This window comes from Pleurodeles waltl, chromosome 5 (genome assembly GCF_031143425.1).
Source record: "Pleurodeles waltl isolate 20211129_DDA chromosome 5, aPleWal1.hap1.20221129, whole genome shotgun sequence".
Taxonomy (NCBI): Eukaryota; Metazoa; Chordata; class Amphibia; order Caudata; family Salamandridae; genus Pleurodeles; species Pleurodeles waltl.
Window position 1 is genome coordinate 1,705,388,138 of NC_090444.1, and position 13,683 is coordinate 1,705,401,820.

The 13,683-nt window shown below is 44.8% G+C and overlaps 1 protein-coding gene across 1 annotated transcript in view; it reads right to left on the reverse strand.

Moving 5' to 3' along the window:
• The window catches only part of CD2AP (CD2 associated protein), a 470,782-nt gene that overhangs the window by 246,470 nt on the left and 210,629 nt on the right, over window positions 1-13,683 (reverse strand). The window contains exons 4-5 of the mRNA XM_069236053.1: window positions 12,321-12,421; window positions 5,243-5,363 (exon numbers count right to left, since the gene is read on the reverse strand). Of these exons, the coding sequence (XP_069092154.1) occupies window positions 5,243-5,363; window positions 12,321-12,421 (222 nt within the window). The remainder of the gene's footprint in view (window positions 1-5,242; window positions 5,364-12,320; window positions 12,422-13,683) is intronic.

Here is a 13,683-nt window from a genome sequence, read left to right on the forward strand (position 1 = left end):
AGACCAGCAAGGTTAGAGTCCCCGGATCCGCGTGTTCCAATGCTAACAATAGAGCTTTGAGCTCAGCCAGCTGTGCCGTACAATCTCCCAAGGTCTGCGTATAAGTATTTCGGGGGCAGAACACTTCCCCCTCCATAGTGCCGCTCACCACTGCACATGCAGCAGAATACTGTTGTTTAGTCCTAACCGCTGGTTGCGCAGAGCCATCGGTGTACATGACCACCTGATATTGGTCAATAGACAATGTGCCACCGGGAGCTGGGTACTCCATTTCATATTGAAGAAATTCTTGAGTCTGCAGTTTAGGGTCAAATATGTAATCTACATCAGTGGCTGTCTTATCCATCGCGGGTGTAAAGCTTTCGAATTAGGAACACTCGCTTTTGTAACAGCCTCTAAGGCCGGAATCGGGGAAACGACAACAATGCGTTGGCCCTGGGCAAGAGGTCTTTCTTTAATCACAGCCATCTGTACTGCAGTGAGTATTTTCTCAGTTTGTGCAAATCGTTGTTCTGCAGCAGAATACAAGTGGGACTTGTATGCAATCGGGACTGTCTCACCTTCATTAAAGGTGACATATGTAAACCCAACAGCCCCAGGTATCACCCTGATGACTAAATGTGTTTTATTGTCCCGTGTGTGTAAATGTTGAACTTTTAAGAGATCAGTTTGCAAATCCCGTAGTATATGTGTATGCTCAATCGTCCAAAATCTACTCGAAAAATTAGGGCGAATCAACTCGTATAACGGTTTTATACGTGTAGCATAATCAGGAATGTAAGTTCTGCCAAAATTCAGAAACCCCAACAATGACTGGAGTTTCCGAACCGTATTAGGAGGCTGCAATAGAGCACATTTCTCCTAAAAATGTGGCGCTAAGCTCTTGCCCTCACTCGACAACTCATATCCCAGGAAAACGACGCTTAGGAAGGCAAGCTTCGATTTCTTAAAATTAAACTTATAGCCAATTTCAGCAAACCCCACAACAATGCGTGCTACACGCCTTAGATGTTGCAGAATCTCATCGTCTGTCAAATATATGTCATCAACATATGAGAACGCTTCAGGGTCCAACTCGTGCAGAATTTCAGTTACACGAGCCGAAAATAGTCCTGGGCTATTCTTATACCCCTGAGGCAAACGACAAAACTTTTTCTGAGAGCCAAACGCACTGAAACTGGTATAGTCCCGACTTTCGGGCGCTATATTTTGGCAGAAAAATCCATTAGAGATATCCAATGCTGTTTTGTATTTTTTACGCACTATATTATTCATAAGCGCTGCGCTATATGAATTCTGTATTGCATATGTGCGTGTATGTCCATTTAAGTGTCTGTAATCCACCACTATCCTATATGAATGATCCGGTTTAGCAACTGGAAATAAGGGATTATTCATCGGCGAGACACAGGGTTCAATTACACCCTGGTACTCCAATTTTGTAAGAATTTTTCTAACCGATGCCCTTTCTTCAAATTTGATAGGATACTGCGGCTGAGGTTCGCCCTTTATTGGAATTACATGATAAGGTGATTGTCTATCCCACCCCACGTTATTTCTATATAGGGCGGGGGCCTGTGCTAGACCCCATGTTTTACTATAGGACTCCGCTAGTTCTCTCGGAACAAGTGGGGAGAAGGAAGGTGTAATAACCTCCTCAACGTGAAACTGCAGTTCAATTTGCTGCTCTTGTAGCCAGATTATTTCACGAAGATATTCAGTTTCTTTGCTGCGTTTGTTGTCCTTATCCTCTAAGGCAACCACAGTTTCGCTGATGCTGTCCAGGTCATGCCGAACCTCCCGGAGATCAGATGAGGGACCTTTTTTGACTATCTGGAGGTCCTCCAGAAAAGAAGCAAAGGGCGCAAGACAGGGTGACATCGCTAGTGGCTTACGTATGGTCAGTGCCTGCCACAGAAGATTTATCTCCTGCAGGGCCTCTGCGAGTCTTGGATAACGTCTTTAAGCGAGCGTTCTTTCTTGCTCCTGGGGGCCTCCATGGTCGAGGCCGGTATGCTTGTTGAGGGTCGCCCATCGACAGGCAGTTCTGAGGGGCAGTCAGCAGATAGGCTTTGACATATAGTAGAAGCGGGGTTGCACAGTAGGGGGCTCATAGGAAGACTCACCCATCGGCAACAGCTGGAGGCCAGTCACTCACTCAAAGGCCACCGCACGACATGGAGAAGTCACGTGGCAGCACCAGGCACTGAGGAGTGGGTCACAGGCAAAGGCGTGCACCGAGGGCCAGCGTGGTAACGAGCCAGACCGAGAGCCACTGGAAGGTGTCTGGGAGGGGCCTAGCTGGGGCGCGGTGTCTCTGATGCTGGGACAGGCATGCAGCCCGGTCAGGAGCAGCTCCAGTGTATCAGGAGGCCACGCCACCCACCATTTTGAAATGAGCTGACAAGGGTCAGAGTGCACAGGCCTGCAAGTTCGACTCCATGCCCTTCCGCAGGGGACCGGCTCACCGTTTCAGCACCCCTAGACAGTCACCTCCAGTTCCTACCTCCTGGGTTGGCATGGGGCTGCGGTTAGGGAGCTAGTGCGAAGCTAGAGATATGGCGAGGATGGAGCGACTGTAGAAGAATCCTAACAGGCCGCCATCTTGACCACACCCCAATAAACTTGTCACATTGGTAGACGTAGATGGTTTGGTAGAAGAGCGCCTGGCTGGCAGAATGACATCACATACTTCGAAAGGGAGTTCAAACACCCTGAACTGTTAGCGCTCAATCTCTGCGCATGAAGGTGGAGAGTAGACAGGTTTGTGTGGAATACTCTGTCCTGCTTTTGTGAAAGAAGATCCTACCGAAGAGGTAACCTGACCGCAGGACAGATGCTCATGCTAAGGAGTTTGAGATTCCATACTCACCATGCCCAGTCTGGAGCAACTAAGATGACAGGGCCCAGTTGTTCCTTATCTTCTTGAGAACTCTGGACAGGAATGGTATCGGCATATAGGAGTCCTGAGCTCCACTCACAACAAAATCAGTCTCCAATAGAGAGCCGCTTTGGAAATTCCAGTGTATTGAAGTGCTGACTTTATATCTGTTCAGAACCGCTGAGAACGTGCATCCAAGATTCTCCCAATCTGGGAAGAAGCCTTGTACCATCTCTGGATAAAGACAAGAGCATTGACTGCTGAAGTGCTGATTTGGCATTACAAAGCTTGTTAGATGTTGAAGCACCAGGAATATGTCCTGACATTCCAGCCATGTGCAGAGACTTAGGGTGGGATGGGGTTATAGACCCCATATCAAGGGACTCCACTTGCTGCAATACCACATGGTGGTGGTCGTGTCAGTGAACAACAGAACTAGCTTTCCCTTGATGGAAGGAAGAGAGGATTTCAATGCCAGACCGATCACTCTCAGTCCCAACAGACTGATGTGGAGCAGAGTCTCTGCTGGAGACAAGTGTCCTCTGATCTCCACCTCTCCCAGGTGGCTGCCCCAACCTAGAAGTGACACCTGCCACTTCTGTGAGCTCTGAGTGGGCGAGAGAGGTCTGCTGTTGTCCCAGTCTTGGTCCTTGAGCCACCACTGCAGGCCTTTTGCACTTCCCTCCGATATCTGGAGCAGGTCAGAGAGATTAACCTTATGCTGTGCCCACTGGATCTTCAAGTTCCACTGCAGTGCCTAAATATGCTAACAGGCATGTTTTACCAACAGGATGCAGGAGGCAACGAGACCCAGCAGCCTCAGTCAATATCACCTAAATCCAGGACATAAGCTGAAATAGCTCAATCATAGCCAGAATATCCTGATCTCGCTTTTCTAGAGGGCAATCCTGAAACTTCACTGTAACCAGAGCAGCTTTGATGAAAGGGATCTTTGATACAGGCTGTATTTCTATCTCACACACAGACTCACAATATTCTGCCTTTTTTTCTCTCATTACGCCTGTCTGACTCACATATAGGCCTATGTTCTTAGTGAGGAGAAGAATCTCAAAACCCATGTTGCTGTGCTTAAATCAGATCTTTGCATATCAACATAACATATGCAATATTGTTCTACACTGGACAGAATTCAATGAAGTGTCCCTTTTTGCTCTCTACGTGCACACCTTTCTCTTTCTCCATAAGCAATATCAACAAACACACAAAAACATACTCAGCCACTGTCCTTTTACCTTTGCTGTCTCTCGTCCCCCCCGTCCCTCTCAGGTAGATCATATCAATAACTTACAGTAAGCTTTGGGCATGTCCTTTGCTTGCTTTTGGCTGCCTTTCTGGTCACTCATTTGCCTGCTTGTTACGCAATGGATTTCCTTGTTTTTCTTGTGTTTCTCACTCTGCTAGAGCATATCTTCTTTACCTTCCTTTGGATTGGATATCTATCATTCCACTGCTCACATGTAGTTAGGTACTGGGTGTGTTTTATTGTTCTCTTTTGTGCTGCTCACACTCAAAAACACACACCCCAGTACAGTCTGAGTTGTTCCACAGCTCCAAACGTGCTATCTTGCTGGTGTACTGCTTCTCCTGTTGAATACCCATCCCCCACATTATGCACTATGTTGTTCCCTTATCCCCCAATCCTACTGCTCTCTCACCACGTGCAGTATATAAAAAAAAAAAATATATATATATATTCAATATTTTGGTGAGGCCGGCAGCTATTATTTGCTGCCAAGATGCTTCACATTTAAAAAGCACTTATGCAAGTACAAATTCATTATTTTTATTTACTGTTCCAAGTGGCTTGCACCACATTGAATTAGTAATTATAAAAATTAAATGGTGCCTAGGTCATGACTGGTACGCAAACCTACGTCATCAAGCATGCATGTACATATGGAAGGGCACAGCTGCAAACAGTGTCATACCATTTGCTTGCTTTATCTCACCTTTTTTCTTTCTTGTTTTGGCCAATACTGCACAGCATCACCAAAAAACATCGGCAACAGCACAAAATAGCAAGCCCTACTGGCTTTGCCAGTGCATGTTTCAAATGTTTGTCTTCAACTGCTGAGCAGTGCATCCTCTCTTTTTGTTCCTCGGCTTATGTGGGTTTGCAGAGAAGAGAATATGGATTATCCTATGAGGAAATCCAGAAGAAGGCTTATGTCGCTAGGTGACAGCTAAAAACACACAAAAGGAAGCAGGGGAGCAGATGGGAGAAATGCCACTAAAACCAAATAAAGATGGGAAGCATATCGAGCAGATATGGTTTGAAGATGGAACATACAAATTTAATATAGAGAATCCTACTACTTAGTATGTACTGTATCACATTACCTGAATCGTCCAGGTCTTCTTGTGTTTCTAAGTCATCTGACAGCTCAATCTCTTTCACAAAATTTGATGGAAACAAGCCACTCTTCCCATTAAGTGTTCCACTCCACCAGCCTTCCTCCACCTACAGAAAGGGAAAACAGGATGTTCTGGAACTGTGATAAACGTTATGAAAATATAGAGTCAATATTTCATAATAAGTGTACATAGAGAAAGCTAGAACGTCTCAAAGGTCCAGTAACTCACTAACCCTCATTACCAGTGACCGGACATATGGGCCATATTTCCAGCCCAAAGAGGTACTGATACCAGAGAGGTTGCAGGGTATGGGGGGTTCCAGTTACTGCAGGTTTAGGGGAAAAAACGGACCTAATATGAGTTAGACCCCTGGGTCTGCGTCTCCTTGTAAGTGTAATTACTAATCTGCCATGTTCCGCTGTTATCTACCCCATCAGAATTAAGAGGCCACTCTTCATGAGCGCTTCTAGCATGGTCTTAAATTGGTCATACAAAGGATAGTGGGAATGTTCAAAAGGATTTAGGAGGCCATGGTTAAAAAAATCGAACCCAGCAAACTAAATGCTAGTTTCACAATAAACTCTAATATACTGCTGAGACACTAAACGCACAAGGGCATCATAGGCTGGCTCTTAAACAGAACATCAGCAAACTAGTAGTTACGAATAGACACCTTGTTGAAAACCAGCCTGAAGATTAAATTCCATGCACCAATGCTAAGACGAGATACAAATGTTCAGTCAAAAGAACAGTTTCTGATGACAGCTGAACCAGACTATGATCATGAGCCTAGAGCTGCCTTTACGAGTACACAGAGTCCGGAGTGGGCCCTGGAACTAAACTGGCAAAACTACAGACACATATCATGGGAGTCAGGAATTGCTCTGATACCAGAGTTGTGGTTCATAAAGGATAAAGCCTGGATTTGTCAGGATAGAGTGCTTATTTTGACATCTCCATATTTCAATATAGGCTGGAGAAGCCATCTGCAACAAAGACTATTTATTTATTTCATCAGTCAGATGTAATAAAATGGGATCCTGTGTATCTGATGAACATTATGGCCCTCATATTGGGAGCCTCACTGACAAAGCAATGGACATAAACATCCTCTAAAAACATATTCATTGAGAACGTCCAAACAAAAGACAATGCTGACTTGATCACAAAACGGAAGATGGAACCGATATTTGAAACAAGCAAAGTATGGGCTTAGAAGGAGTAACGTTCACATAGGTTCAGAGGTTTCTTATCCATGTTCCTGGCAGCCTTCAACTCTGCAGTTGTGTGGATGAAGCATTAAATAGAGAAAGATGCTACAAAATACTTCCGCTGTCAGACTCAGCACTGGGACCACAATGCAAAATGTATTTAGGGTCCTTAAAATGTCTACTAGGGCTACCTGTCTGACAGGTATTCAAAGACCTGGACCAAGAACATGAGCACTACATGGGACTAGGGTTGTGCATTACATAAAATACATCAAACTGAAATCAAATAAATGGTTTTCACTGCAATTTGTGCCTCAAGTTAAAAAAACAATGTATCACAACCTCAGTATTTGAGTGCTCAGCTGAGAGATTCAACAGACTTAATATCAGTTCACAAGCCTCTAACCTTATTCTTATTGCTTCAATGGTTAGTATTACCCAGAAGGAGGAATTAAGTTCTTTTTTGCTCAATTCCTAGAGGGAGTTCAGTGTTTCTTTTTCAATTATTTCCGCTGGTTTGTGGTCTCAAAATAATCTATTCAGTGGCCCTCTTTCTAAATAGGATCAAGCAAAAGATGGACACAGCCTACAAAGTGTCCTTCTACTGATTTCACAAAAACAAATTATATATTCCAACCATTTTGGAACAACACAGTCACTGAACCTGCAAGGTGTCTTTCTTTTGCAACACCGCACTGCTTTCAAGACCATGGTACTGACAACATCACTAACACCAACCTCCACTGGACGCGTCACATCATTACCCGAAGAGGACATACTTGGAGAAGAAGGAAAAGAAGACTCCTCCTGCAAGCTCTGCAACCAATCAGACCAATCACATCGGTCCAACTCCTCAGATAGCCTCCTCAATGAGGCTGCCTGCATGTCAGAAAGGCAGACTCTTGTTTCACCACCCTTTATTACGTGGGAAAGCTGACCCTTTGCTCACTTTAACGACTTGCACAGGAGATGAACATTTTGACAAACCCTTGATTGCCCTTCTTGGGGTTAATTTTTTTTTTTTTATCAATACCCAGTCACCTGCACCGCAACCACTCGGGAAAAACTCATGCGCACCTTTCTCCCTCTCAACAATGTAAAAAGAGGAATACCAGTGGTGCTATGTAGTGCTATGTTAGAACTCCAGATCTTACTGTTAAATTTGTGCACATCCTGCACTGATGCAGTGTTGTCTGAATTCCTTCTTTCACTATTCTGTCCGCCCTTTCCACCAAACCATTCGATGGTGGGGAATACAAAGAGACTTTCACAAAACGAACATCATTAAGTTCAAGAAACATGGGCATCTTTTGAGACAAGAAGTGTTCCATTGTCTATAATGATGGTTCTAGGTAAACACTCCATCACAAACACTTGTTCCACGAACCTGATGACATTTCCAGGACTAGGAGCATCACAAAACATGGAAACAACCACTTGGAATGATAATCTATTAGCAAAATCAAGTATTTGATACTAAGAAGGACTTCATTCGGCCCTGAAAAATCCATCCTAAGCGTGTCCCATGTTTTTTTGGGGAACAGGGTGGAGTGGTGTGCTCATTACTTTCCATCTTTTGGAAGACACCATATATTCAGTACACGCATCCACTAAAACCTTATCCTGTAACTCCAAGGAAGGCCACCAATAGTGTAATTTAAGCAGTTTACATGTTCTGGTGACCCCCAGGGCCCGAGGTGCAGCCATTATAATGTCCTTCTTTATACTCTCCGGTTGAATGAACAAATCATGACACATGAACATGTCATTAACAAAAGACAGTTCATAAGTCACCTGGAAGAAACATTTCAACTCTCTAGAAAGATTCCTGTCCTCAGACCAGCCTTCTGCTATGAATTTCCATATACAGAATCCTTCACATAAGCTTCATGCTAGCCTTGTTCAGTGACAGGAGTGTAGGGAAGTACCCTCTTTTTGGCATTGTTACCTCCACTTTTTGCATGCTATCAGAATGCTTAGACAGTTTTCACTGGGAACCTGCTAACCAGGATCCCTCTAAATTTGGTTACCTACAACTTTACACCCCCCACAATTGGCATACTGGTGACTCCATGTAACCCCTAGTATGTTACTTAAGAACCCAAGGCGTTGGGGCACCAGGGGTTCCCCCTGGGCTGCAGCATGTATTGTGCCACCCATAGGAGCCCATGCAAAATGTGCCTGCAGGCCTGCCATTGCAGCCTACATGAAAAGGTGCATGCACCCTTTCACCACAGGTCACTGCAAGTCACTCCTCTGGTAAGCGCTCCTAGCCCAGAGGGCAGGGTGCAGGTCCCTGTGTGTCAGGGCACCCCTGAATGAGCAAAGGTGCCCTTACGAACTCCAGTTCCATTACACTGGACTTAAGTGCGGGGAAGCCATTTTACCTGTATACTGGTCACAGGTACCTGTGTCTATCTACATAATGGTAACTCCGAACCTGGGCATGATTGGTATCAAAAATGTCAATCATACCCCAATACTGTTGCCAGTATTGGCTGTATGATTCCATGCACTCTCGGGGCTCCTTAGAGGACCCCCAGTTTTGTGCCTACTGGGGTTTTCTGGGCAGCCAGTGCTGCTGTCATCCCGCAGACAGGTTTCTGCCCTACTGCTGCTTTACCAGCTCAGGCAGAACAAAGGATTTCCTGTTGGAGGGGCAGGCAACAACCTTTGCCTTGGAAATAGATATTACAATGCTTGGGAGGGGTAGCCTCCCCAAGCCACCAGTTTGCTTTGAAGGACACATTTGGTGCCCTCCTTGCATAAACCGGTTTGCACCAGGCCAGCAACCCCCGGTCCCTGCTCTGGTGCGAAACTGGCCAAAGAAAAGATGAGTGACCACTCCCCTGTCCATCACCACCTCAGAGATGGTACCCAGAGCCCAGGTGGCCACTTGATTCTGCCATCTTGAAGCCAAGCTGTGCAGAGGCCCCTTGGAGCATCTGAGTGGCCAGGACAGGCAGGTGAAGTCACAGCCCCCTCCTGATAGATGGTCACCCCATTTTAGGGCTATTTAGGGACTCCCTTGCAGGTGCACCCCCAGATTCAACGTGCAAGACTTCACCAGGACTCTTATGCATTGTTTACTTCATATTTTGGCCACTGGAACTGCAAATGCACTCTTCAGGAACCGACAAGCTGCAACTCCATGAAGACTTTGCTTTGTAACATTGTTTCTCCAGCTCTTTCAAGCAACTGCAACATTTCCCCGGCTGTGCACCCTCGGAGGTTGGCAAGACTTCATTCTGCACCAAGAGGCAAGAAGGAATCTCCCTTGGAGAGAAAGAATCACTCCCCTGCATTGTCAGGCATCAACTGCATCGACGATCGGCTGCATGGATGTGCTCTCCTTCGGACCTGGGTGAATCCTGCATCACAGGTGGTGGTCTGGAGTGGTCTCCTTGGTCCTCTCTGCCAGCTGTCCAACTTGGGAGACAGTAAGCGTTTGCCTCTCCTTTCAAGACAGTACCCGTGTGCACCGCGTCTCTTGCAGCTACCAAGGCTTGTTTGCTCCTGTTCTTCAGGCTCTGTGTAGCCCTAGCCCCAGCACTTCATCCTGCCAAGCATGGTCTCCCCTTCGCTACTCCAGCAACATGGGACTCTTCTTTGGGTGTAATGAATGGGCCTTACTGGGACTTATTGGGCCTGCTGCCAGTGGGTTGACTATGGGAGCCGGGTGCCATCGGTCGATGTGCAAGTGCAAATTAAAGAATGCAGATTAGAAATTAGACTGTAAATGAGTTAAACTAGTGAGTGCAAATTGGACCATGGCCAATTTGGGATGCCCAAAGGAAAGTATAGCTGTTCCCCAGAACCCATATTAAAATTAGGTGCCAGTCTTATTCGAACACTAAAGCAGAGCAGAGCGGTCACTTCTCAACAATATAAAGTTCAAACCACAGTGATCAAGGGCTGTGCCCATCACTTTTGCCAAGTCTTTACTCCCACTGTTCTCTCTCACATGAGTGTGCAAGTCAAAGTGGTCAATTCTTGCAAACATTGATTAAATAAATCAACCACCAGAGAATTAAAAACTTTCCCTAAGGCGAGGTCTACAAAAAGGGCCACATGCAGGGCCAGCTTTAGGGTAGTGCGAGAGGTGCAGCCGCGGGGGGTGGACGGGGAGGCTGTGTTTAGCAATGACTTATTAAACTTGTGATTTAAAAGCTCCTGCTGAAAAGTTGATTATGCGTCCAGCCGCCAGGAAACAATTAAAAAGTCAAAATACCTCTTGTGAGTAATGTTCCTGCTGGGGGGAGAGAGATGGGACTTTTGTCTAGCAGCAGCTTTGACTTGCCATAAAGTAGCGCGGTTAATATGCCTGCTGCAAAGAACAGACCTATATTTTATGTGGATAGCTGAGTAAATTAGTGAAGCCAGACTTTACCTGCACTTTAAGACCAAGTAATGTATGTGAGAGAGGGCCTATGGAGAGACGAGGGGTGAGTTACTCCGAGCAGGTGGTCTTTTGAAGGAGGGGGGGGGATTCAGCGCCAAAAAAGACTGTTGGACATGGCGACATCAGCGCTAAAGCCGGCCCTGGCCACAAGCTAATAACTAATAAACGTGGCATCAGTAGTAGCAGCATTGTAATGACGTCAAGAGAACCAGATGAGAAGCAGGGTTTACTCAAGGTCAAAGAGCCCAAGCTGCACTGCGCCCTCCAAGAATCCAACCTCGCTAATTGATGACTACGGAATCCCTGGAACCCAGAAAATCCCAAACATAACACTAGTCACTATATACAGTAACTAGTCAAGACTAACAATAAGGCAAACTGAAGAAAGATCCAAGCACACATAAGAATTCCAAGTAATCTGTAGTGCCGTGAATAGAAACTACTATACATTAAATGTACTAAAAAAAAAAACTAAGTAATCAGGCAAGTACTCGTCTATAGAAGCACATTTCAAAGAGTAATAGCCAACAGCAATCAAGCCCGGGATAAACACACATCAACAAAAAACGGAAAATAAAGATGCAATCATAAAAACTTCGCTTGCATAACGGATAAATGTTATTAAACGGATTTCCCTGTGCACTAAAAACAATTCATGAGGTCTCATTTACGAGTTGGAGGGGTCTGGAAATCCTCTAGTTTATGGAAGAAAGTCTAAATACGGAACTGAATCACCTGGAAGAATTTCCCTTAGAACGTGGCTAGCCAGAAAATGTAGCAGATGCACTGACTTCAAATGTGGGGGGGGCGAGGGTGGTACTACTTGAACAGCCATGTCTTGAGAAGTTTCCTGAAGGTAAGGAGGTCTTTGGTCTGGCGCAGGTGGGTAGGAAGAGGGTTCCACGTTTCGGCGGCGATAGCTTTACATTAACATATATTTTCTTGAGTAAAAAGGCACGCAGTACATATTAGGACTTTCATTCGTGTTTGTGCATTTACAAACTCGGAAAAAACAATGCGTTTTGGGGCTAACAACTGCGAACTGCAAGCCCCAGAGCTGAACGCAAAGCCTGGACACTACATTCCTGTCTCATACTAACCTGTGGAACCTGAAAAAGCAGTGAAATACCTGGTCGCATCCCTGTAGTGCCCCGACGCAGGAAGCAGGCAGCACTTCCGCACTCACTACCGTCAACTCAGCACTGTCAACGAGCACTCAATTCCGAACCGACATTTTCAGTCTAATGAAAAAATACTCGTTTATTTTTTTAATTTTTTTATAGCATGCTTCCTTGGGTGCCGCAAAGCCAATTAAATAAACGCTGTTTACCTACAGGTGAGAATGTAGATTCCAAATGTAAAATAAACTGCCAGAGGTTCTTGGGAGAAAACCCAAATTCTGGAAAGAAAACTGAAAACACGCTAAAAGTGGAAAAAAAGCGAAACCTACCTCTCCAGTAATGTCAACGACGTCGCCCACTTTAAGTTCCAACTCGTCCTCGTTCTGCGGCGCATAATCGAAGAGAACTTTACACTGCCGAGCCTTGGCTTCTGGTGAAAACGACACGGCAAAGATATCGTTTGCAAATTTGAATCCATAAGACATGTTAAACACTTGCTAAACGTTTTCTCACGCAAATCCGGCAAAACATAACAATCTGCATAAATGAAATGTAGACCCCGTCAATCCTGAAACTTAGAAAGCGTATTTTTGATTTCTGGCTTCTTCAGAGACCGCCCGTCACCGCTGCAGTCACGTCAGACACACCTTTAGAGCAAACAGATTTTATCGGGTGGAAGCGGGGAGCCAATCAATGAGGGGGAACTTGGCAAGCCACAGCACGGCTATAATTAGAGAAACTGTGTGCTTCAGTCATGAGTTATGTAAGTAGTCGCCACTGAGGGATTCTCAAGTATCACCATTTCTCGTAATAGAGCTTTGGCAGATTTAAGAACAGACAGGCTTAAATGCTACATACTCAAGGTACCAATGGGTGGCAGCTCAGTGCGATATATTTTGAAAAGTAAAAGAATGCTGCTACCCTTAAAATATGTCACCTGATCAACTATAACTCGCAGATTGTGAGATCCAGACTAGACGCACCTTTAACTGCTCTGCTTCGTGTAACAAACACACACACAAGCTGTGGGTAAGCCCTGTTCCGTCCATGCTCCTTTAACTGCCACTGACATTTAGCTTCCGCCCTTTACAGCATATAGCATGGAGAATGTGTCAACTCGTTTCCGCCATTGGGTTTTTGGGTTTTTTGTTGCTCGAAGCAATGGCATATCACCTACTCATGAGAACATTTGCTTAGAAAAGAGTGCAATTCAGTGCCTGGACTGGTGGTGTAACACTTTACTCTGCAAATGTTTTCTTTTCATGCTATTATTTATAGTTCTTTGTTAAAAATTCACTGCTTCATGTTCAGACTATTTCTCCAGATTACATGAACTAAAAGCCAATTAGTAATTTTTCTTTACACTAATCGCATTCTTCTGTGATGTACATTAAAACTAAAAAGGATTTCTATACTCACCCTAAGTACACCAGCCTGCTAAGAAGCACCAAGTACTGTTCTAAAAATTATTTGTGACGGTTAATTTATTATTATACTTCATGTTTTTACAAACATATGGCTGCAGCCACTGCAGCAGTTTAAGGCTAGACTTACTGGCAGTAGAAGTTACCATTTCCATCACTGAATAAGCATAGAGACTTCATTGAAATCAGGATTTTTTGGGGAAAAAAAAAAGTTTTTAACAATCCGAAAGGACAGCTTTGTATGTGGTGTTTCTTTACAAAAGTAGAT